Below are 26296 nucleotides of genomic sequence, written 5' to 3' on the forward strand. Positions count from 1 at the left end.
CTTTGTGTGCTGGCCAAGGTAAAGAAACAGAGGGGGAAAAAGTTAGTGAGGTAAGTGTTTGTGATTTCAAGGATTGATCCATTTTTAAAGATTAAACAGCAATAAAAAAGCCTTTTACAGTTTTTTAAGTAAATCCTGGTGTTTTAAAAGCCTTTGTTCCTCATCAATCATTCTCATAGTTTGATATAAACTAGTTCTTTGAAAGAATTGCTTTATATAAATGGGGAACCTGGATCGTACTTGAGTATGACCGTTGGAAGCTTCCCGCGTGGGTATAAAGCATCACACACAATATTGGAGATTTGCCTTCACACAAACATCTTTCAGGGACATGTTTATTGAGCTTGAACTTAAGGATGTTGGCCAGTTAAGTCATGGATAAAATCTGGTGCTCTGGATTTTAAACAGACCGCCTTTTATCCAAATATATCCATGTCTTTGGAAGTACACAAACACTCCTCGTCATAACGTTAAAATATGTATTGAGGTTTCCAAGATTTTCTTTTCTCCACCAGTTCAAACGAAGAAAGTTATTTCTCTACTTCCATCAGCTTTTGCTGTATCCTTCTCAAAATTTGCTGTCAAAGTTCTGTCCCATGGGGTATATAACGAATGGATGGAGGAGGTTATTTCCCAAGCCCCTTTAAAAAAATTTAACAAAGATGTATAACACTGTTTGGAAACACTGAGCTATTTTTTCTCTTTTTTTTGGAATAGGCTTTACAAAAGGCCTATATTCCAAAAGCTCCTCTTTTGGCAGCCTTTCTGATTGTTCACTGTTCAACAATCAATATTGAAGAAGCTAGGTGTGATAGCATTAGCATTGGATAAAATGGGGCACAAACTATGCCAGAGCCCACTTTGTATCTACTAGCCAACAGTGCTGTGTGATTATTTCCATTAACAGCTCAGACTCGTGAACTTCAACGATCTGTGCTTTTATCACTCAAGGTCATGAGAAAGAAAGCAAGCTTTCCAGAAAAGGTCTAAACGGTACATTTGACTTTAGCTTGCTGGTGCTTATACTCATCAAGTCAGAAAAGATCTCCTCTCTACCCTTCCCTTAACAAACAGATAAAATTAATAAAATAAAAAATCACATTTACTATTGACAAGATAAAAAGAATCAAGGTCCAATTGATTCTTGAGTTTTTTTTTCCTTCCATTGTTGGGTTAATAACAAAATAAGGAGCAGTTTTTGCAACTTTGTGTGCTTCAGCTAGACAAATGAGTATGAGCTGGATCATTATAAATATTACCTATACCTGCTTTAGATGCTGTGACTTACTTCCAAAGAGCAGTTAGACATGACAAATTCAGATATTTTAATTATCTTCTGAAATAATTTTTTCGAGTTTGTTTCGTTTTTCCACACCTATGTAGCTGTCCAGCTAAACTGAAAGATCCACACCTCAGGTGGAATAATTTGTTTACAAGACAGATTTTTTTTAAGGTGTTTTTTTATTTTACCACGCTACAAGGTCACCCCCACAGTCCAGCTTTAACTGGGTCACAGGTGAAAACCCCATTAAAAAAGGGCATGGCTACACTTACGGAGCTCTTCGTGAAGGATACAGTGCCATTTATGTTATTTTACGTCTTTGCCGCCATCAGGTGGTCATCAGTGGGTAGCGCAGCAAATGTGTTTCCGGTTAAAACGGAAAAGGAAATTGCTTTTACATCCAATATGTCTGCCGTCGTCAACGTTTGTTGAACAAAAACAAGACTCGTGGAAAATGGCAGACGGCGGAGTTGACGAGTTATCGCAGCTGGAATATCTGTCCTTGGTGTCGAAGGTCTGCACGGAGCTCGACAACCATCTGGGAATTAATGACAAAGATTTAGGTGTGTGTTTTTTAACTTTCTTCCAAGTTCGTAACCTAGACTAGCTAGCTTCTCTGTTAGCTTCACTGTCCCTATTTTAACAGAGAAGCTAGCTAAGTGTTTCCACCGCCAGTGAAAAAATAGCTCAGTGTTTCCACCGTTCTTTTTTCCGACCCCCTTGACACTGGTTTATGTGAACACTAAGTTCAGTCTAACGTTATTGTCTTTTGCTTCACTGTCAGCTGAGTTTGTCATCAGTCTTGCTGAAAAACAGCCGAGCTTCGATGGATTCAAAGCACTTTTACTCGAAAATGGAGCCGAATTCACTGTAAGTCAGCAGATCGTGGAATTATTAGCCAAAGTAAGATATTGTTGCCTAAACGGTTCATTAATTTCACTAACCCTGCTTTCTTGCGTTTAACTTGCAGGATTCTCTCATCAGCAACTTGCTCAGACTCATCCAGACGATGCGACCTCCTTCTAAGGCATCGACAAGTAAAGGTAAGTCTGAACTTAATATATCGTGGGCATTTCTTGCTAACATATCACTTGTTTGAATTAAAAAGCCTCCCAATTAAAGATTTTTTATTTATTGACCTTACAGCATCTGATGTTTCAATCAAGCCAAAAAGCGAGAAAGACAGGTTGAAGGAGTTGTTTCCTGCTCTGTGTAAACCCAACGATCCATCACCAAAGGTACTCAAAGCTCACATTTGTGTCTCTTGCATCACTGTCCCTATTTCTTTACAAAATTTTCATAGAAACAGAATGACCTCTTAATGAATGTGCTGCTTTTAATTAATTTTTTTTTACAGTTCAACTAGTCTGAGCCATAATTTTACGTTATTCAGCAATCCAATTTCAAAAATGAAGGATTGATATATTTCTAGCGTTCTTTTGTTTAATTATTTACGAGAATGACTTGCAGCTAATGGAAAAAATTTTTTTTTTTAATTTCTCAAAAAGTTTCAATGCTACATAAGTCAATTGAAATAAAAATATCTACACATTCAAGCAGAAAACATCTGACCTGACTAGCAATAAATTATTGGTAAAAAAGCTGACTGTTCACTAAGTTCTTTATCAAAGCACATTGCTTTCAAGTTGAATGGATGGAAGGAGCTGAAAGTTATTAGCTGCAAAATATAATAATTATCAAAATAATTATATACATTCTTGACAAATATCCCACTGTGTGTAATGATTCTATTGTGTTTTTGAACTAAAAAATTGAAGTAAAAACAAAATTATATTGTAGTTTTTGTTATATGCATGTATGCTATTTGGAAAACAGAGGAATTTGTTTTTATTTTAACCAATGTATTCATCAAAGATAAATTATATTTTCCAAAGATGTTGTCAGAAAAACAAATATTATCCTAAGTCTGAAAATCTAAATTTGTTTTCGTTTAAACTTTGTAGCGGATTCTGGATGAAGACGATGTGAAAGTCGCTGCTGATGCGATGAAGGAACTAGAGATGTTTATGCCCAGCGTCAGCGGGGCAGACTCCAAAGTCAGCAAGAGCAAGTAAGACGCATTTAGTTGTAACTACATGAAACAAGAACGAAACTTTTTCAAAGTTCTGGTTTTGCTAAAATGGAAGGACAAAGTTGATACGGTTGCTTTGATCTGGACTTCCCCTTTTCCTCCCACAGGTCAGAAAAAAGCAGGCATCGCAGCCGAAGTAGAGAACGAGAGAGGCACAGAGACAGGGATCGGGACAGAGACAGAGACAGGGACCGGGGAGGAGACAGGAAGAGGCGGCACCATTCCCGATCGCGTTCCAGATCCAGGTCACGCTCCCGGGACCGGCACAGGGACAGGGACAGAGATCGGGACAGAGATCGTGGTAAAAGAAAGGACAAGTCTTCCCGCTGGTCTGATCGTTCACCCAGCCCCAAGAAAGACCTGGATAAAGACTCTGATCGCTGGAAAGACAAACACGTGGACCGGCCTCCTCCCGAGGAGCCTTCTGTCGGCGACATTTACAATGGCAAAGTGACCAGCATCATGCAGTTTGGGTGCTTTGTTCAGCTGGAGGGACTGAGGTCAGCGCGAAAGAAGCCGGCACCAAAAATTACTTACTGAAAACGACCGATAAGTAAAAGCTTCGATCTGCTTAATTTCACTCCGTCTGAACTCATTCTTCGTTTGTTTTCTTGGAGTTTAGAAAACGATGGGAGGGTTTGGTCCACATTTCTGAGCTGCGCAGAGAGGGTCGCGTTGCGAACGTGGCGGACGTCGTCAGCAAGGGCCAACGAGTGAAAGTAAAGGTGCTGTCGTTCACCGGCTCCAAGACGAGCCTCAGTATGAAGGTAAGAACAAAGGGTGTCTCTGTGTAAGAAAATACATGCATAATTATGAAAAAAAAAAATCTGGTGTTGAGCTTTAAAAAAATAATTCCTGTAATTAGATATTAAGATCGTGAATTAAAGATGTTGAGACATTACTGACATCTTATTTAGAGTGAGTGATAAACTTTGTTACCAGCTTGTCTCGTTATTATTATTTATCCTGCCAGGATGTGGACCAGGACACAGGAGAAGATCTAAACCCCAACAGGAGAAGGAATATGGGCCCAGAAGGAGGCGAGGACGTCTCCATGAGGAACCCCGACAGGCCTAGCAACCTGAACCTGGGTCACGCCCCCGAGCTGGAGCAGGACGACACGCTGGAGCGCAAGAGGCTCACCAAGATCTCTGACCCGGAGAAGTGGGAGATCAAACAGGTCAGGATTTTGTAGATAAAAAAAAAAGTGAAAAAGCCTGCTGGGGTTAACAGATGAACAGGTGAGTGTTTTATGAAGCGGCATCAATACTGGAGGAAAACCCAGATGCTTTCCGCAATTTAATTTAGTAAATGATCTGCAGCTGATGCTAGAAATTGTATTTTCTATTTTATGTCCTAACTATTCCTGAACTGTTTTTTTTTTTATAATAGATTTATACGTCTAACTGTAAAATGACATAAAGCTTGAATTGAACCTGTTTGATGTGGAGAGCATTTTGTCACGTCATTCCTGTGGCTTTCCTGTACTTAGATGATCGCTGCAAACGTGTTGTCCAAAGAAGAGTTCCCAGATTTCGATGACGAGACGGGAATCCTCCCTAAGGTGGACGATGAAGAGGGTAACAGAATTTTTTTTATTCCTTCATTCTCATACAATAAATATACTATCAGATTTTTAAAAAAAAATCTAAGCTAATTATTATTTTTCTCATCTAACTGAAAAAAGTGTTCATTTCCTTCTTACTTTAGAGAGAGAAAAAAATTCTGGTTCCCATAGAGAACTGAATGCATTTCTAAGCACATCATTTGTTGTGCAGTGTCACCAGTTATTACTTCCAGGTTATCCCCTAAATTACTAGCACATCATCTAATGCTTCTGAATTAATTTGCTAGAATTGTAGCATATTCAAACTCAGCAAAACAATGTTTTCAAATACTTTATGTGACTTTCCTGACACCGTCGACAGATGAGGACCTGGAGATCGAGCTTGTTGAAGAGGAACCACCGTTTTTGAGGGGACACACCAAACAGAGCATGGACATGAGCCCCGTCAAGATCGTCAAGGTACTCATCGTTCAGCATGGGTCGTCTTTTTATTCGCTCAATAAATGAAGAGCTCATTTACTGCCCATTTCGTGCAGTTTGTGACGTGGCGTTTCCTCAGCACACTTATGTTTGGATTTATCGGGTATTCTTCTCTGCTCCCAGAATCCAGACGGCTCACTGTCGCAGGCGGCCATGATGCAAAGCGCTCTGGCTAAGGAGAGGCGGGAGCTAAAGCAGGCGGCTCGAGAGGCAGAGATGGACTCCATCCCCATGGGGCTGAACAAACACTGGGTCGACCCGCTGCCAGACGGTTAGGAATCCCTCAGATATCCACGTTAAGCCACTTCTAGGATGCACAGATTGTTACTGAAGTCACCTTTAAATTTGAACTTAAAGGACAAGATTAATATAAGGTTTTTGGAAGTAGATATTCTTTGGGTTTGTTAGTTTTCGGAGAGATTTCATTCTTGTTGTGCAGGAAATGCCTGTCTAACTTCCTGCAGCCCCTATTTGGTTCCCGTACGTTGCAGTTTGTTTCTGTTTATCGTCCCTTTTGTGACCCTTTTGAGCCAGCTGGGATCCGTCTGGTGTGTCTTGGTTTTAGTTGCCGTGTTTAAAGTTGTCCGTAACAAACTCATAAATCTTCTCCCGCAGTGGACGGCAGGCAGATCGCTGCTAACATGAGGGGAATCGGAATGATGCCCAATGACATTCCAGAATGGAAGAAACATGCTTTTGGAGGGAACAAGGCCTCGTACGGAAAGAAGACCCAGCTGTCCATCTTGGAGCAGAGGGAGAGTCTGCCCATCTATAAACTAAAGGAGCAGCTCATTCAGGTGCTTATAGAGACGAAATAACCAGAATGTTGGTTTCTGATCTCAGTGTCTTTCTCTACAGCTCTGGTTTAACTGTAACAGTTTTAAGATGATTGCTACTGTTGCAAATGTTTTCACAAAATGCTTCATATCCATCTTCTGTTTTTCTTTTTTCTTTTTTTTTTTCATCTCAAAGGAAAGTGACATTAAGCAGCAGAGTGGTCTTTGTTCTGTCCAGTAACGCCAGGCTTCCCTAACAGGCTCCATCATTATATTTAAACTTTAAGTAATGGGCCATATCTAATAAAATAGATCTATTCATTCTGATATTACTGTCATCCAGAGTCAAAATCAGTCGAGATATGACCTCCAGTCGCACAGGACCGTGTTGTCTGGACTGGTGGGCGGATTGGCGGCCCGGGCTCAACAGCCGGTCCGAGAATGAATTGAGTTTTGGATCCGATCCCGATATCGGATCCAATCTGCTCCGTGTTTTTTCTTCCCGTGAGCGGTCGTTAATAATCTGTCAGAGCAGAGAGGATTTCAGTAAACTTTGGTTCAGACGTTTCCAGAACTAAAAAGTTCCACCACAGCAAAAAAAAAATTGGAAACTGAAATTCCTTCTAATCTACTTTCATCCTTGCATGAATGAATCTTAAACTATTGTAGAAAATAAGAGTTCAGAAATTCTTTTGTTATTAGACACTTTGCTATTTATGTGTCCAATAACAAAAGAATATTTAAGATTTTGTAACATACGGACACAATGAGTTTTACAAATACTTTGTAGAGAATAATTTCCTTTTTAAATGGCTACTTCCGTCCCTGTTCTTACTCTGAATTTTTTTTCCCAGCACCTAATTGACACTGAATAGTATTTACTTCTTCACCTTCTTGATTCAGCAACAACATCTAGTGCTGTTGTCTGTTTGACCTAGTAGTACTTAAATGGGTTAGCCGGACTAATCAAGCTCTTAGCTGGATGATTTGGGTCCGTTTCCACTTGCTGGGTTTGTTTCGGTTCTTTGGTTGAACATAAAACCAGCTGGGATTCCCGTGACATCTCCTCCGTGTCGCTCCGGCGCAGGCTGTTCACGACAACCAGATCCTGATCGTCATCGGAGAGACGGGCTCCGGGAAGACCACCCAGATCACTCAGTACCTGGCGGAGGCGGGTTACACCACCCGGGGCAAAATCGGCTGTACGCAGCCGCGACGTGTCGCCGCCATGTCGGTGGCCAAGCGAGTCTCTGAGGAGTACGGTTGCTGTCTGGGACAGGAGGTAACTTGCTGCTCCTACAGTACATGTTTCTCATTATGCTGTAGGCATCTCTGGCTTAATATCCAGAGGTTCTATTTGCTTCCTGCAGGTGGGTTACACCATCCGATTCGAGGACTGCACCAGCCCCGAGACGGTGATCAAGTACATGACAGACGGTATGTTGCTGAGGGAGTGTTTGATCGACTCCGAGTTGGGCCAGTACGCCATAATCATGCTGGACGAAGCTCACGAGAGAACCATCCACACTGATGTGCTGTTCGGTCTCCTCAAGAAGGTAAACTGCCCGGAGAGAACGGTTCTTTAGGGTTTCTTTCTAGGTGGAAGCCTTTGATTCTGATTATTTTGTTTCACTTTAGACGGTGCAGAAGCGCACAGACATGAAGCTGATCGTAACCTCGGCCACGCTGGACGCCGTGAAGTTCTCCCAGTATTTCTACGAGGCCCCCATCTTCACCATCCCGGGCAGAACGTATCCAGTGGAGGTTCTTTACACCAAAGAACCTGAGACGGACTACCTGGACGCCAGCCTCATCACCGTCATGCAGATCCATCTGACCGAGCCTCCAGGTACGAGAGAGAGCGAGGGGAAGAACTCGCTGGCGCCATTTTCATATCACGCTGTAAACGTTGTTGTTGTGCATCCTCTTTCTGCGCAGGCGACATCCTGGTCTTTTTAACCGGTCAGGAAGAGATCGACACCGCCTGTGAGATTCTCTACGAGAGGATGAAGTCTCTTGGACCCGATGTCCCTGAACTCATCATTCTCCCTGTGTATTCTGCTCTGCCCAGCGAGATGCAGACCAGAATCTTTGACCCGGCTCCCCCAGGAAGCAGAAAGGTACCTTTAAAAAAAACAACAAAAAAAACCCACGGATGGTTATTTAAATATATACATAAGAGCTTATGATAGCATTTGCAGATGTTTATTTTCACTTTTGCAAAAATAATCCTGAAATGTACTCTTTCTGTCTCCCTTGACATGAATGTTTCATTTTGAGGTTGTCTGATCATTTCTGTTCTTTCTTAATTAGGACAAAGATGCGCTATTTATTTGTTCTAATGAAATTGTGTTTTTTAAAGTAAAAATATCGAATGAACAAAGCTAAAATAGTTTTACAAACTCATGTTGAGCTAAAACTTTTTGTTTTGTCACATTAGACCCAAACTTCAATATATTGGATTTTTTGTGACAAAAAAAAAACAACTTAACATCTGACTTCTGAACTTGTTGCACATTTTTCTTCTCTAATGAGCTGACTTGAACTTGAGACATTTAAATCGGAATGATTCATAGTTTAGAGTTAAGTGGTTTAACAAAGAGAAGAAAAAAAAAAAAAGTGAACTGACTGTTTTCCGTCTGATCCTAAAATGGAAATGCATGAAATGGGAACCAAGGAAAAATCAAGTAAATTAACGGCCAACTTAAGACGTTAAATCGTTGCACGGCATTTGCACACTATTTCTTTATAGAATCCGTTCCGAATAAATCCCCCACTTCTTCAGGTTGTCATTGCCACCAACATCGCGGAGACCTCTCTGACCATCGACGGGATCTACTACGTGGTGGACCCGGGCTTCGTCAAGCAGAAGGTCTACAACTCCAAGACCGGCATCGATCAGCTGGTGGTGACTCCCATCTCCCAGGTGAGAGCCGGCTTTGGATTTTTCTGGACGGGCGCGCACGTGAGGTTTTCTGATTGCCGTCGTTCAGGACGCTGAAGCCAAACCTCGTTCGATCCGTCTCCCTCTCAGGCCCAGGCCAAGCAGAGGGCGGGGCGCGCCGGCAGGACGGGTCCTGGGAAATGTTACAGGCTGTACACGGAGAGAGCCTACAGAGACGAGATGTTGACCACCAACGTTCCTGAGATCCAGAGGACTAACTTGGCCAGCACCGTGCTGTCGCTAAAGGTTAAACAAAGTCTTTATTTTACACCGATCACATCTTAATAAACACCCATTTATTATTAGCTGAGTTTTGATCTTTCGGCCGCATTTCTTTTTCCTCCGTCAGGCTATGGGCATCAACGACCTCCTCTCCTTTGACTTCATGGATGCTCCTCCCATGGAGACTCTGATCACAGCCATGGAGCAGCTTTACACTCTAGGAGCTCTGGATGACGAGGGCTTGCTCACACGCCTGGGTAGAAGGGTGAGGATGCCAACACACACCTGTCCCTCCGAACATTTAAAGTGCTGTTTGTTTAAATGAAACATTGGCGCCACTTTGCCATCTTCCAGATGGCGGAGTTTCCTCTGGAGCCCATGCTGTGCAAGATGCTGATCATGTCCGTCCACCTGGGCTGCAGTGAAGAGATGCTGACCATTGTTTCGATGTTATCTGTTCAGAACGTCTTCTACAGGCCCAAGGTACAGTACCCTCACACTTAAAACATTTGGGATGTGAGTTCGGCCCTTTTTTTTTTCTCCCCATATTGAGATTCTGAAAAGAAAAAAAAATGCTCAGGAGGAAATAATTGTTAATACTTTGCAAACCCGTAAGTGAATCCTTTTGTTGACCCTTCTCTTACACCCATTACATCGTCTAGTTTTCCATGTGAAATATTTGAACCCAGTTAACCCAATAAAGATTTTCCTTACTGCAGGACAAGCAGGCCCTGGCTGACCAGAAGAAGGCTAAGTTCCACCAGCCTGAGGGCGACCACCTCACTCTGCTGGCCGTTTACAACTCCTGGAAGAACAACAAGTTCTCCAACCCTTGGTGCTACGAGAACTTCATCCAGGCTCGCTCCCTGCGCCGAGCCCAGGATATTCGCAAACAGATGCTGGGGATTATGGACAGGTTCGGTTTGCCTTCGCTGTCAAGTGGTAGAATGCGGAGTCGTACGATTGGGAGTTTTATCGAACGTCTTTCTCCTCCTCCAGACATAAACTGGACGTGGTGTCTTGCGGCAAAGCCACGGTGCGGGTCCAGAAGGCCATCTGCAGCGGTTTCTTCAGGAACGCTGCCAAGAAGGATCCCCAGGAGGGCTACAGGACCCTCATAGACCAGCAAGTTGTTTACATCCACCCCTCAAGTGCCCTGTTCAACAGACAGCCTGAGTGGTACGACCGCATCTTAGATCTCTGTAGAAACAAAGTGTCCATTTATGCTAATGTCACTTAGCATAATTTAGATCTTTTTGTTATCAGCATCTCTGCAGGTCTTTCTAAGTTTATTTTTTTCCATCTACATTATGAACACTCAGGGTAAAAAAACGCAACACATGGACAGGAACCAGGACCGACTCTAGCCACTTTGGTACCCTAGGAAAGATTTTTAGTTTTTAGTTTAGGAAAAAAAAAAGTCAATCAAACATAAGTTAAAAATACATTGAAAATACTGTGATTAGTTAGATGTATGAAGGAACCTTCCTCACCTGTGAAGGAGCGGGAGCTAAGTAAAGTATCATTATTATTAACGCAGTACTTCATATTCTTTCTTATCCAGCTAACTTGAGTAGAATCTTTAATATTAGGAAATTATATTATTTTTAAAAAGTATAGTTAGTGTTTTTTATTTCCTTTCCTCATTTATGGAGTCTCCAGTGCCTGGTGTTTACCTGTACTGCCTCTGCCAAGGGTTGGCCCTGGTTGGAAGACACTGCCACTTAGGTTTATTGGCAAAATATAGAAACTAACAGTTGTAATAAAACATCAACAAGTTACATGACTCAACACGAGTAGATGGCAGTGGTTAATAACTTCCTCTTTCTGCCACTAGGTGGCATCACCATAGTTCCTATGACTCTAAACTTTATTCTGTACTTCCAGTAAGTTATTAAGGAACATTGAGGGCCTTTTTCTTTCCTTGTTTGGCAGTCCTCTATGTGTCTATAAATGTCTTGGACAATCCTCTCGACTTTTAGTCATTTCTGAAAAGTCTCCATGTGTTTTAGAGTCCTCTGAAGCATACTTGATGTAACAATGAAGACCTTTATTGGTTGCATCAGGTGTGTGAGACCAAAGAAAATGAGCAAAAGGTTGCCGTGGTGAAGGATTCTTCTCAGGGGAGGGAGGGAAATCACGTTGAGTCAGCAGCACTCGCTGAAAGTAGGATTATGAGCTGAACTAAGAAAAACTTCTGTTATATTATATTTATTCAACTGTCTTAAGCAGATCTTGTGTAGTTTTGCCTTGCAAAATCGCTAATAAATCTAATTTGCCGTGGGTTCTGAATAACTCTAGGTGCATTTGTATATGCCCGATGGAAAGGGGCTACATTTATAAGAAAATGTTTTGTTTTGTTAACATGCTTAAACATCCAGAGAACAGCGATCAAAGGTCTCTAGAATACAGAAAACAAATTGCATTTAAAGGTGTCAGCGTCTAACATCCTGCCTTTTTTTTTCCCTCGCAGGGTCGTGTACCATGAGCTGGTGCTGACCACCAAGGAGTACATGAGGGAGGTGACCACCATCGATCCGCGCTGGCTCGTAGAATTCGCGCCCGCCTTCTTCAAAGTCTCTGATCCCACTCGCCTCAGCAAGCAGAAGAAGCAGCAGCGCCTCGAGCCGCTGTACAATCGATACGAGGAGCCGAACGCCTGGAGAATCTCGCGCGCCTTCAGACGCCGCTGAGCCGTGTGACGTCGCAAATCCGAAGCATGGATTTTGTTTCAGGACTGTGGAGGTGTGCCAGGATTGGACAAGCACTGATGGGTTTAGGGTTCCCTGTCACAAGTCAGCTTTCAGTTGTGGTTTGTATTTTCTTTTATTTTCTTTTATTATTTTTTTTTTTTACGTGTAAAAACTGTAAATTTTCTTTCTTTGACTCGAAAACTTTCAATGATTTAAATTTAGTCAAAAATGTTCATGTCATGTCAGAAAACATTGTTTTTTTTTTTTTTATTTGTTAAAGAAACAAAGCAGCAATTAGAAAACTTTTTTGTTTTGCAAGTAGTTCAAAAGTCTTTAATACGGATATATTCCAAAACTATGACCTATTTATTTTTACTCTGTAAACTGTTGAGTCCAAACAATCTCCTGATGCAAATCGAGTTTGGCATTTTATCTTCAATGTGATTAGCTCTTATTTTTCAAAACAAGAAGACGGTCAAATGTTGTGACATGTTGTATGATAATTGCGGGAAATATCTTCATCAGTGTATGGATGACTGTAAAACCAATGACTTCCTCCCCACCCCCACTGTACGGAGAAAATTTAAAAAGTCTATCTGATTTTGTCATAACGTAATAAAAGTGGAATTTCAGTAAGAAATAAGTGTATCAAAATATGAACATTTGGTTTTTCTAGTTTGTCAGAATATCTCAAATGATTACCAGACTTGATTCTCTGCAACATATTTTATCTTTTTAATTGGTACTTTTGAAACTAATTAGGTCAGTAGAGACATGTTCTACATTTTTATTAAAATGAACAAAAACCATTTTAACTCCTTGCATTGCTTATTCCTTGTCTAATTCCTTCTATGTAATTACAAACTTATTAATGTCTCAGACCATCACGAAGTAGTGCGCAACTATGAAGTGGAAGAAAAAAATTCGAGAACGGTTTTATATGGATTTAGGTCTGCACTTTGACTAGGCCATAATATCCTTTGGTCTTAACCGTCATCATCTTATTGGATGGTAAAGCCAGTCTTAATCTTTCTGCAGCCTTTTATAATTTTTTTTTTTTTTACCAATCTTTCATTTTTGACTTCATCTATTATCCAATCAACACTTGATTAGCTTCCCTGTCCTTGCTGGAAATAAAAGCATCACCACATTATGATGACACCACCACCATGTTTAACTGTGGAGATTGTATTCAAGGTGGAACACGAAGGTAAGTACATGCCAACATACATTTTTACTTTTCTCTTTACTGACTAGATGACTTCTGAAGTCTCAGTTTCGTTTATCAGGAGGTTGGATACAATTTCCACTTCGCAATCATATTACTTTGTGTTCGTCTATCACAAAATCCTGATGCTGTAGTAACGACACAAACTGAACCCTGTTCCTATTACTAGTTATATATTTTATATATTTTAGCGATTTAGTGTCAGGAATCCCAAATTAGGTGATGAAAAACTGAAATCGGTCTCCTAATTTGTGGAGAAACAACCACAAAGATCTACATTTAAAAGCTAAAGTGGTTAAGATGAGTGTAAGTTTGGTCATCAAGGGCTAAACCTGTTCTAATTAAGGTTTTTTATTTTTTTTATCATGATATACGGAAAAATAACTGTTTCAAATTCTTCCCTTTCAACGGTACTCAGGCAGAGGGTGGGGGTAAACAACCAGCCAAAGTTTTAAGAGCCCAATTTGCTGCTCGGAGCCTTTTTCTCGTCAGTCACAACCATCTCCGAAATGCTCTTCCAGCATCAGCATCGCATGCTCAAATCTTTTCGTCTCATCTGCCACATCCAGCTGTAAAGTCATTAAAAAAGCTAAACTAATCTATTGTATCCGATATTTAATAGTCGAGATGAGTTTTATTTTACTGGATTTCCTGCAGTGGGCCTGTTCCGACGTTGCCATGTCACAGCTGGAGATGATTATCAGACAGTTAACACAGATATGACTCAGTCTTTATATACCCCAGGGGAAGTTCCCTCCACTCCATGGTTGCCATCTGACTCATAGTTTGACTTTTGCAAAATCCTGTTGGTAAGTGAATTATTCCTGATGGAGCGGAATGGAAAACACTGCCGGCCGCCGCTGGAACCTAAGGTTGGTCCGTTTTGTTGTTGCCGTCATGTACAGAGGAAGACGGGGATGTTTGTCAAAGGGAATCTTTTTTATTTTTGTGAGGGGTGGGGAAAAAAAGTTTGTTTTAATAGACGAAACTAGACATTTTTGAAGTTGGTGAAAGTAACGGCACCGCTAGTTTTTGTCAGCCTTCACGCTCTGCACTTGAATTCGGTGCCTCTCCGCTCTTCCTTCGGACTCTGGAACCTTCACAATCCTTAAAAAGGCCGTTATTCCTGCTGCTTGCGTTCATTTTTATAACCGCTGTTTTTCCTTCCACTAAACAAGCATGGATGTAGCGCTTTCTGAACTGCCAGCTTCTTCAGCTTCTTCGTTGCTTCCCCTCCTTTCAGAGCGAATGTGAATTTCTGTTTTTGAACTGAACTAAAATATAGTTTTCTCAGAAATTCTATGTTTTTTTTGTTTTCTTTTTGAGAAGAAAGGAGATGAAACCTAAAAGAAATTGCTGTACCCACAGTGACCAGCAGGTGGTGGGTCACCTCCGCCTATAGGTAATGAGCACACTTTGACCCCAGAGTCAAAGTGTGCCAGATTAATTGGTGGACATTCAGGTTTTGGTAGGCTTTCCATACTTAATTTTCAGACGATGAATAGAACAGTGCTCTCTGTGAGATGTTTGAAGCTTGGATTAATATTTGATAACCTATAGCCCTGGATTATTTTTTTCCCCACACTTCTGTTGTGTTCCTTGGTCTTCTTGTTGCTGTTTGTGCTCTGAAGTTCTCTAAAAAAAAAAAACAAACAAACACTAATCCTACAAAGAACAGCTGGATTTATGCCGTGATTTAGTCACAAGTGAACTCTACGTATGGATTCGGTGACTTAAAAATGCATTTCATTTTATTCGGAGCCTTAGGCGTAAAAGTGTTGAATACAAGGGCACAACACACTTAAAATGTTTATTTGTAGAAGAAAAAAAAAGTGAGGAAATGCTATATTTTCCTTCCACTCACTTTCCACGACTTTGTATTGCTTTATCACAAAAAACTTCAAATGATTTGTATTAAAGTTTGTGGTTGGAATGTGACAGCCTGCGGAAAAGATCAAGCAGTACACCAGTGTCTCAGTAAACGTGCTGCATGAATATTAAATTCAGTTTTTTTTAATGAAATACTGAAAAATAAAACGGTGCCTTCATAAATAGAGGTAACATTCTTTAATCGTTTAATGAGACACAATTGCAGATCTTTGGCCCACAAGCTGAATCTTTTCAGGGAGGTCTGCAATCAAAAGTAATTTTAAGATTTACCTAATTTATTTAGACAAATCTTTAGGTAGATTTTTCTCTCTAATTTATAAGCATTTGTGGTGAATGTTTAGGACTGAACAGCAGCGGGCAATCTTCAGCATATATTTCTGAAGGTTTCTTCTTCCGAATCGACAGTCCAGATAGAGGAGGCTGACATGTATTTCACTACCAGGAGTTTTTATAGGTTCCAAGTGGCACATGTGGCCATTTACAGTAGAATCTTTAAAAATTTCTGGAACATGTTTTTGCTTCCTAACTTCTGGTTCTGCTACCCCCCCACCCATGTTTTACTCAAAATGTCAGGTTGACCCATTTATAATCCAAATCATCATCAGGAAACAAACCAAAAAAAACAACAACAAAACAAAAAAAAAAACAGTCTGGACTCAAATTTGAGGGGTATTATTATGAGTATTTATTATTAAGCAATCTCTTGAACCATGTTAATGTTTAAGTATTGAATAGGCCTCAGATGTGGGAGGAATGCAGCTTTTAAAAACAAAAGAAAAGAAAACAAAACAAAACAAAAATCCCTAATGAGATTAATTTAAACAAAAAACACCATAGCCTTATATACAAGTGGATGGGTGGGCAAATGTGCAAGAGTTGCATGGTTGGGGCTTCAGGGTGTGTATGACGATGATGAGTTGGTACAACAGAAGGACTTTCTGAAGGTGGGTGTAGAAGGAAATGCGGGTGGGCTGGCTTTAGTACATGTAGCCTTTGGAGTAGGGCTGGTGGGCCATGTTTTGGGGGGCTTGTTCCGGGGTGTAGGGCACTCCCTCGTCCAGGTGCGACAGCGGCACCGTGTCCTCCTCGTTGACGTAGCGCTCGAACTCGGCCTTTAGGCTCGGCCGCTGATTGTCAGGAAAGGCCAGGGAGATGAGCGCCTCGGGCTCACACACAAATTTGTAAACATAACGCTCCCCCGCCACCTGGAGAGAGAGAGAGAAAACGCAAATGAGATTGTATGATGGGGGGGCGGGGGGGATAAATGCTCCGTTAATGTGAGCAGCATAGAATAAAACAGAAAGGCTTTGTGAGGAGGTAATGCAATAGACCCACACAAAGTGGTAGATAATAGTAGTGTCGAAGGAATATTACATGAGATTTTCACTATTTATTTATTTATTTTTTTACAAATTAAAATGAAATCCAACAAGGTGCATTCATATTGAGATGCCCCATGAATTTGTAGCGTCACCTTTCATTGCAATTAAGCCGTATGTATTTTACAGTAAGTCTCTTGAGCCTCCTTTGGTCTAGTCTACCATGTATTTGTAGGTTTGCAGCAGCATCGCACTCTTTAATTTTTTTTTTTTGAGATTATGAAACAAACATTGGTTTGTGGGATATTCACACAGATGCTGTTTTATAACTTAGCCGTCTCATAAATTTCTCCACGACTTCCTCCTTGACCTCTGAGGTACTTCACAGAACAGGTAGATTTATGCAGAAATGTAATTACACACATGTGAACATATGAACAGCTTGCTTTCTTATGGGGCCTGGTTTGCACTGGATCTAAATTTAGGCGTATTCGAGACTTGAGTGCTGAATTTGTATGAATGCCACACCTTTTAGTTTTTCATTTCTGACGGAATGCATCACTATCCCCACTTCGCAATCATACACCGTTATGCGCTACTCTGACACAAGAAATCCACTGACGTTTGTCGTTATAATGTGGAATAATTTTTAAGGTTATGAAAGCTTCTTGCATTCCCTGTTAGCGGGTGTGTTTTTTTTTTTTTTTTTTTTTTTACCTTTTGCATGATTCCCTTTTCGTAGTAATAGCGCAGAGAACGACTAAGCTTGTCATAGTTCATGGCTGGACGGTTCTTCTGCATGCCCCACAGTCTGGCAACCTGGGGAAAAGAAAAGTCAGTCATCCACTTTCCAGTTTTCTTTCCGTCAATGTTCATAAATCACAGGTGTAATTCAACACTATGACCACTAAGGGCCCCCAGTGGCAAACCAAACTCCTGTCTGGTCTTCAAGTTCAACTGCGTCAACAACCCAAGGCTGGGGCGAGTCCCCACATGTGGATTCACTTCCTTTTTATGTAACCCATTACCACTTGAATGCAACCAGAGTCCCGCAGTGTTTCGCAGTGAAAAGGGGAGCAATGGCTGTCAATGAACAGCTGTGAAACATTGCTAAAGTCTTAAATTAAACTCTCAGCTGAGCTGGTAGAAGGACACGCAAGAGAGAGGGAGACAAACACTTCAGAGGAATCATGAGGGACGGGGGGGGAGGGAGGACGCTCTAAGAGTCCCAACTGAAGAAGACGAGTTTCATCACCCAGCTGCCCCGTTTGATCTCTGAGTACGCTCTCAGGCCTAATTGCTCCTGTAAAACTCTTAGCCCATTCATTTTTAATGTACAGTAAAGAGATAATGGAAAACACAATATGGACCTGTCTGTCTTAAAAAAAAGAAAGAAAGAAAGAAACTACCTAAATGGACCAATCAAACTGCAGATTTAAACATTGTGTAAATGTCTCTCAGGTGAGAGAGATTGGGGGTGGTTGTCCTTTGTTTATCAATTCATTGTGTTTCATGTTGGTGAATAATAAATGGGTGGAGGAGGGGGTGGTGGGGGATCAGAGTCGGTGAGGGAAGGTGGACTCATGCCACTCTGAACAGTTGGAATCGGGATAAAAAAAAAAAGTAGAGAAGAGCTAATCCCAAAATAACTCCTCTGCTCTGCTCATATCTCTGTTGTACATTAGTCATGAATGCCATTAACTCGATCTGTGAACAGAGTACTGTACAGTAATGGGCCTGAAACTGAACGCTTCAATTATTCATCTCTTTCTGCAAACATAAGCGAACCCGTATTAATTCAAATCTGAAGATTTAAGCAGCTACAGTATTGAGCGCAACGATTTAAACACTCCTAGCATTTTACATATGTCAAGTCCAATGGAAACCTTGGACAAACCTTTAGAAAGTGCGGGGGTAGGGGAGGGGGGGGACTACTGAGCAAGACCATCCAGGTTCACAAGAAAGCCCGACTGCTTGAAAGAAGAATAAACAGAAATGACAAATGACTTGAAACTTTTCCAGAGAGCTTTATGTAGGTCTTGCGACGAGCTGCCATCAACAGCTAGTTGGTCTTTGCTGACTGTCACAATACGAGTGGATTTTCCCCACATGCTTTCTTTATTTCTGCTGATTATGAACCCAGATGCAGATTTGCTCTTAAAACAGCTTCACCATGTAAATAGCATCTCTACATGTGCTGACTCAGTTTGCCTACATTAAAATGAGGGATTATGGATTGAGGGAATGTCCATTGAAATGTATGCAAATTACAGCGCCAGCAAATAGCTTTTCTTTCTCAAAGACCACAACCGTTTATGTTGGATTGCACAGGAAAAATACCATCTGCTGAAAGCAAAAAATAAAAAAACACCTTGTACGTAAAATTGATCAAAACAAAGTGATTAATTACATGTGATTTCCATTTTCCCTCTTTGCCTTGCTCTTATGTTATTCTATCTGTTTCCTCCTGTCATCCATAGCGAATGAGGTCTCCATATTCAAATGATATGGAGAAAAGTTTAATTAATATCTTTGTTTCTGTTTACTTAAAAGAAATTGGCAACTGATGAAGTTTGGGCCTCTTCTAGGAGACTCCACAAAGTCCCTTGTGACTTTGAGGAGTCACCTTGAATTCTGGTAGTATGAGTAGCATTTGGAACCACTGTTCATGGCTTGTCCAACTTTGCATTTTTTGAGATAAATTCAGAATTCAGATCTACCTCTTCTGGTTCAATGAGCTTGAACTCCATGCCGCGGCCCGTCCAGGCGATGAAATGGGAATTCCCCGGATCGTCCAGTAGGGCAACGAGGAATTGCCAGAGCTGCAAAGAGCCGCGTCGCTGGTAAGGCGTTCCCTCACGGAAGACACTGCCTGCTTCCTGCTTTACCTCGCCTGGACGTGAGGAACATAGAAAAAAAGCTTCAGTCTTAGGAGAAGAAGCCAGAAAGGACTCATTGTAGTCACACATTGGTGCTCTTATGATGCTTTAGGTGTCTCAGCTTCTCCACGTGATTCCCAGGCTTCTCACTTATTCAAAAAAAAAAAAAAAACGCCTCAGTGTCTAAAGTGCAAGTCACTGTAAATAAATCAGTGAGCGTCAAAATGCATATGAGTAAACAAACTAAAACAGCGTGAATAATTTCGATATTGAAGTCCATAACACAATAAAATAAAAATTTAAATTCTAGAAACATTGACTGATTTTGGCTTCTGCTGAACAATCCAAAAAGCTCACTCTGAAGTAGCTCAAATCTTGGAGTAGATTTTCTGAATATTTTAGAAACAACACTAGTAATGAGAAAATTCACTACTACAGGTGCTGGTCATAAAATTAGAATATTGTGATAAAGTTCATTATTTTCCATAATGTCATGATAAAAATTAAATTGTCATATATTTTAGATTCATTGCACACCAACTGAAATATTTCAGGTCTTTTATTGTTTTAATTTTGATGATTTTGGCAAACAGCTCATGAAAACCCAAAATCCCTGTCTCAAAAAATTAGAATATTATGAAAAGGTTCTCTGAACGAGCAATAAAAATAATCATCTGAATCAACAAAGTAACTCTAAACACCTGAAAAAGATTCCTGAGGCCTTTAAAAACTCCCAGCCTGGTTCATTACTCAAAACCGCAATCATGGGTCAGATTGCTGACCTGACTGCTGTCCAGAAGGCCATCACTGACATCCTCAAGCAAGAGGGTGAGAAACAGAAAGACATTTCTGAACGAATCGGCTGTTTGCAGAGTGTTATATCAAGGCACCTCAGTGGGAAGTCAGTAGGAAGGAAAAAGTGTGGCAGAAAACGCTACACAACGAGAAGAGGTGACCGGACCCTGAAGAAGATTGTGGAGAAGGGCCGATTCCAGACCTTGGGGGAAGCAGTGGACTGAGTCTGGAGTAGAAACATCCAGAGCCACTGTGCACAGGCGTGTGCAGGAAATGGGCTACAGGTGCCGCATTCCCCAGGTCAAAGGTCAAGCCACTTTTGAACCAGAAACAGCGGCAGAAGCGCCTGACCTGGGCTACAGAGAAGCAGCACTTTGGACCACTGTTGTTCAGTGGTCCAAAGTACTTTTTTCGGATGAAAGCAAACTTTGCATGTCATTCGGAAATCAAAGTGCCAGACTCTGGAGGAAGACTGGGGAGAAGGAAATGCCAAAATGCCAGAAGTCCAGTGTCAAGTACCCACAGTCAGTGATGGTCTGGGTGCCATGTCAGCTGCTGGTGTTGGTCCACTGGGTTTTATCAAGGGCAGGATCAATGCAGCAGCTATCAGAAGATTTTGGAGCACTTCATGCTTCCATCTGCTGAAAAGTTTTATGGAGATGAAAATTTAATTTGGTCTGGAATCGGCCCTTCTCCACAATCTTCCTCAGGGTCCGGTCACCTCTTCTCGTTGTGTAGCGTTTTCTGCCACACTTTTTCCTTCCTACTGACTTCCCACTGAGGTGCCTTGATATAACACTCTGCAAACAGCCGATTCGTTCAGAAATTTCTTTCTGTTTCTCACCCTCTTGCTTGAGGATGTCAGTGATGGCCTTCTGGACAGCAGTCAGGTCAGCAGTCTGACCCATGATTGCGGTTTTGAGTAATGAACCAGGCTGGGAGTTTTTAAAGGCCTCAGGAATCTTTTTCAGGTGTTTAGAGTTACTTTGTTGATTCAGATGATTATTTTTATTGCTCGTTCAGAGAACCTTTTCATAATATTCTAATTTTTTGAGACAGGGATTTTGGGTTTTCATGAGCTGTTTGCCAAAATCATCAAAATTAAAACAATAAAAGACCTGAAATATTTCAGTTGGTGTGCAATGAATCTAAAATATATGACAATTTAATTTTTATCATGACATTATGGAAAATAATGAACTTTATCACAATATTCTAATTTTATGACCAGCACCTGTATGTGATGATGTGTTCAGTTTCAATATTTAAAAATGTTATTCTTTTTTTCTTTTTCATGAATTATCTTTCCAACCACCATTTTTTTTTACTTTCATTGATAATGGATAGGATGATGGAAGTAGTTTAATGAGAGTGATTTTTTTTTTATTCACCTAGTTAGACCAAAACAAAGCAAACGGTGTATTTGCTTTGCAGAAAGTGACCCTGACGAAGATCGAACTTGTCTGAAATATGACGGTCAATGTTAATTTTGTTTTTCACCGAATGCAAGAAGTTTGAACAAAAGTTAAGAGTTACTAAAAAGATCAAGCATCAAATGGACCTTTATGGATCATGAGCAAGTCTGAAATTCTTCGGATATTTTACTAATATTTTACATATGTTCCCAATGTAGGCAGTATTGGGAACATCTGTCGCTCTGATCTTACATACAGAGCGACAAATTGCTGTACTAAGACAGAATTTGACAAATGATCAGAAATGACTGGACAACATAAAACTAAATGTTGCATGGTTAAGAACTAGAAAAAAAAAAAAAAAAACAGTTTTGAACGAAGCTGTGAGCAGGCTGACGTACCTATGTTCCAGTTTTGCTTCTCAGTTGTTTACCTGTTACTGGATATGTCGTACACAACTGTAGCAACATGAGAACTGTGGCTAAGTTACCGCCGTTGTCTCTCTCATAGAACTCGCACGCTTCACCGGTTCAGCCATCGCTGACACCTTGGGCTTTTTCACTCAATCGCTTGTAGCGTCAACAAACAGCCACACCATGGGAAACTGCTCGTCTGTGTGACAGAGGAGCTCCGCATGATGAAACCAAATCCACTTAGTAAAGCTTTGGAGCGCACAAACCTGTTTACATCTCAGTCAGGGATCTCGGGTTTCTTTACAATGCAGACATAGAGATTGGAGCGACCTCATCTGAGGTGCCTGCTGCCCCCGAGCTGACAGCTCGTCTGTTGGGACTGAGGTGTGTGTAAATGTGCGGGAATGAAGGGCGTGCGCTCACCTTCGAACTTCTCTGGGACAACGCGGGAGTCGTTCTCGAACAGATAGCCTGAGAGACAAGAGGGGAGCTGTGTCAGAGTTTCCAGCAGCACCCTGGATCTGAGAAGAACTCGACTGTGCAATCAGGACGTGTGCTAAACTTTAAATACTATCTCACAAAAAAATGCATTGACACTGGAATAACACTGAGGGGAAAGGTGAACGTACTTCGCATGACACGCTTTCAAAAGAGGAATGCACATTTTGTAGTTGAAGTAGGTTTTTTTTTTTTTGAGGCATTTAAGAAAGCTTTGATACGCCAAATTTGACCAAAAATGGTCCAACAAACAGTGGGAGCAAGGGGAGGGTCTGTTTTCCTTTTTTGCTGGGGAACTATTCTGCTTTTTCCAGGAGTTGTGTTTATTCAAGGATTCATGAGGCAGGGGCGAGCTTTGAGCCTCTGCCAATGGAAACATGAACACACCACTGGTTGGCCAATGGAAACATGGACACTGTTCACTGGTTACCCAATGACCACAGAGCTGTAATGAGTGAAGGTCCATAGTAGAAAGAAATGTAGAGGGGGACGATCGGCTACTTGAAGCTGTGACGCTTTTAGATTTTAAAATGGGAAAAATGTTTAAAGACGAAATGTAAAAAGTTTTCTTTTTTTTGCAATAAAAGTCGATCAAGACAATGAGAAAAAAAATCACTGTTACCATCATTGCTGTGTTGGGGGTTTGGGTAACCCTCGGCGTGGTGGTACATGGAGGGACAACCAGGCACATCTGAGACACAAACAGAAACAGCCACAGGTCAGTAACACAAGATAGATCTTATCTCACCCCCTCCTCCCTTGTTGTTGTTCTTAAACCTAAACTTAATTTTGATTATTTACGCCCAGGGGTTAAACACTGTAATGTGTAGTTTGAGGAGTTTCGCGGAGACTACATTCAGTATCACTGATAACCCCCCTCCCTCCAAAATAGAGCTGCGTTTCTCAGCTAAGACTGATGTGCTGCAAGAACAGAACATCCATTTGGTCTGATGTTAATAAATGTTCAATTCAAGGACAACATCTAAAAGTGTGGAAAGAAATCTCAATCGGACCCTTTTTATTTTGATACCACTAAGTAAATAAATAAATGCCGATGTTCTGTGACAGTCTTAGACTTTGTTGGAGAACACATACAACAAGTTTAAGGCAGATTTAGGATATAAAATAACATCCCAACAGCACTAATGATCTAATAGCACCAGGGGCATTCCTTCATCTGGGAGCATGGCTGAACTCCGAACCAAAGAAAACATGGCGGTCCACCTGAGCTGACATGCTGGACAAATGGAGAATTAATCATAGAAGCAGCCAAGAGGCTCATGGTTACTCTCGACGAGCTGCACAAATCTATAGCAATAGGAAAGCTATTAGTTGCGTAGTACACAAGTCTAGCCTTTATGGAAGAGTGGAAAGCCATTGATTGAAAAAAAAAAAAAAAAAGTCATAGGAGGATCTGTTTGGGGTTTGCCAAAAGCCATTTCAAGGACATAGCAAACATGCTAAAAACCTGATCTGGTTGGATGAGACCAAAGTGTACCTCTTTAGTTCAAATGCTATTTGAGGAATAAAATAAACACTGCACATCACCCTAACATAGCATCCCCATTATTAAACAAGGTAGTGGAAGTGACATGCCAGAGAGGATTTTCCTGTGCAAGGACAGGGAGTCAGGTGTTTAGACCAAAACATATTGGTGTTAGAATAGTTCAGTCAAAGTCCTAAATCCAAATGAGAATCTGTGTCAAGATTTGAAATTAATGTTTCATTCATGTTCTTCAGGAACGTCCATTAACGTTCCTGAAGAACATGTGGGGTTTATTTCTTCGCAAAAGAAAGCAGCTATGATAATCAAATTCAAAACCGGAATTGGGCAAGGGTACACTAGAAGTCGAGGTGTTGCAGAGAAGGGATTCAGTCTCAAAGACAGAGCTGAGTCAGATTTACATTACAAACATAAAACCAAATTGGACAAAATCATAGATCTGCAAATTTTACTTATTTATTTATTTTTTTACAGATGTCTTTACAGATGTGCACAAGTTAGGAAAAATCATTAAACAGTAGTATGTTGCAGTACCCATTTGAGAAAGGGTGTGTGGTGTGTAATACGCATATATTGTATGAACACCACTAGCATTGTGAGAACAAATGAATCATACATCATTTCACTCCTGTTGCTGCCGTGGGTATATTTAAACAAGGACCAGGACAAGAAAAGTAGCACTTTTTACCCGTCCCTGCACCTTGTCAGGGGACATCATCGATTGACTCAAAAAGCTGTATTTGCTACACAAAGCCATTGTGCCTCATTTCCTTTACCTGAGCTGCTCACCTTTGTGCGTGTGCTTTTCCTTTTCTGTACCTGTCTGTGCACACACAAAGACGATGAGTCAGTGGCTATTCTGTGTGTTTACTGGTATTCTTTTATTTCAGCTATCCATCAAGTGCATCACCGAGAAAAGCAAGTGGATAACAACTGAAATGCACAGCCCTTTGACTGTGGCTCTCACTGGAGTGACTCACTCTGGGGGAATGCAGCTGCAGAACTGCGGTTGCGATAAGATGCCACTGGGGAAAATCAAGCCCTCCATTCCGGGGCAGCAACTTTGGATCATAGTGTAAATGATATGTCTGGCAACAACAGAGAGTGATGGGTAGATTAGGGTGTGAGCGAGAGCACCGGGGTTAATTGTGCACCGAGTGGAAAGGCCGTTTGTGTCTTTCAAGTGACACAAGGCAGCAGTGACGAAACACTGCAAAGACTCTGTTTTCAAAATGGAGAGCAAAGTGGTGGCATGTGTCCGTCTTTGTTTATAGTGTCCGGCCTTTATTTTCCATTTGCTTAAAAACCCAGCCTCATTGCTATTTTTTCCATTAAAAAGGATGACGTTAAAGCTTCAGGACGCATTGTTTTCCCCCTCCCGTTTAAACAGCACGTTAACAGCCCACATCAACAGCGACCCACGAAGCAGATGTCATTTATTTTTTTCTTTAAAGGTGCATCAATCTGGAGCCTTGAATGTTAATCACCCAGATAAGCTGGTGTCACAACGTGGCCTACTTTGCCGTGTATGGTGGCATGTTAAAAAAACAAAAAACAAACAAACAAAAAAAAAAAAACATGTTCCATACGTCTAGATGTGGGAGAAGGAAGGGGATTTTGTGGAACGTCAAGTCCCGTCACGCCTTTCGCGGCATGTTCGCCTTGTTTTTGACGCGCTCCGCTTTTGCGTCGTGATCAGTGTTCACCTTTGTCAGAAAGGGTTGCCACGACACCACTAACTTGTGTTATTAGTTTTTCCGTGTTTAAGGACCAGCTCACAGTGTGGGGTAATGAAATTTAAATGCTGGCAAGAAAAAAAAAAAAAAAAAAAAAGATCATGCTGTCAGTTTCACTTTACATTTTAAGCATTCTGCCAAGGCATGCTCAGTAAATCTTTAGTGGTGCAGACAACATGAGATGAGGTAAAACTATTACTGGCTTATTTCTGTGATATTTCACTCAGTTCTGCTGCTGTGGTAGAAGTCTGGAAAATAAGGTCTGGCTTATTTGATGAAATGATACATTCTACTGTGTTGAATGCTTAGTAGGTGATGATTTAACAATATATTTCTGTGCCATGAAAACTAAAAGCAGAGGTATAATGCAGCGATGGGGGTATTAACACACTAAAAACTCTGGGATAAAAAGTTTATTGTTTTATATATTTTCCAAACTAAGCAATGTTATGCACATGGGCTCCATATGTAAGGCAGATTGGAGTCACAACTGACTTCCTCTATATTACCCATTTGTCTTGACAAGAAGGTAACAAAAAAAAAAAAGAAATAAAATAAAAATG

The 26296-nt window shown here is 41.0% G+C and overlaps 2 protein-coding genes across 2 annotated transcripts in view; one reads left to right on the forward strand and one right to left on the reverse strand.

Annotated features, from left to right (window-relative positions):
- Positions 1–1679: 1679 nt before the first annotated feature.
- dhx8 (DEAH (Asp-Glu-Ala-His) box polypeptide 8) lies at positions 1680–12208 on the forward strand. The gene is made up of 23 exons (XM_014979902.2): positions 1680–1845; positions 2067–2152; positions 2253–2325; positions 2429–2520; positions 3247–3353; positions 3482–3874; positions 3997–4141; positions 4348–4554; positions 4867–4954; positions 5303–5400; positions 5545–5692; positions 6037–6218; positions 7285–7479; positions 7568–7753; positions 7836–8046; positions 8136–8317; positions 8983–9123; positions 9232–9387; positions 9491–9628; positions 9718–9846; positions 10083–10279; positions 10363–10542; positions 11837–12208. The coding sequence occupies exons 1-23, from the start codon at positions 1737–1739 to the stop codon at positions 12054–12056; spliced, it is 3663 nt and encodes a 1220-aa protein (XP_014835388.2). The 5' UTR covers positions 1680–1736; the 3' UTR covers positions 12057–12208.
- A 3627-nt stretch (positions 12209–15835) lies between these two features.
- etv4 (ETS variant transcription factor 4) overlaps positions 15836–26296 on the reverse strand; it is a 41470-nt gene continuing 31009 nt past the window's right edge. The window contains exons 8-12 of the mRNA XM_014979886.2: positions 23116–23184; positions 22419–22466; positions 19214–19386; positions 17211–17312; positions 15836–16379 (exon numbers count right to left, since the gene is read on the reverse strand). Of these exons, the coding sequence (XP_014835372.2) occupies positions 16152–16379; positions 17211–17312; positions 19214–19386; positions 22419–22466; positions 23116–23184 (620 nt within the window). The 3' untranslated portion in view covers positions 15836–16151. The remainder of the gene's footprint in view (positions 16380–17210; positions 17313–19213; positions 19387–22418; positions 22467–23115; positions 23185–26296) is intronic.

This window comes from Poecilia mexicana, unplaced genomic scaffold (genome assembly GCF_051168715.1).
Source record: "Poecilia mexicana isolate PSO_F unplaced genomic scaffold, ASM5116871v1 scaffold_19, whole genome shotgun sequence".
NCBI classification, from domain to species: domain Eukaryota; kingdom Metazoa; phylum Chordata; class Actinopteri; order Cyprinodontiformes; family Poeciliidae; genus Poecilia; species Poecilia mexicana.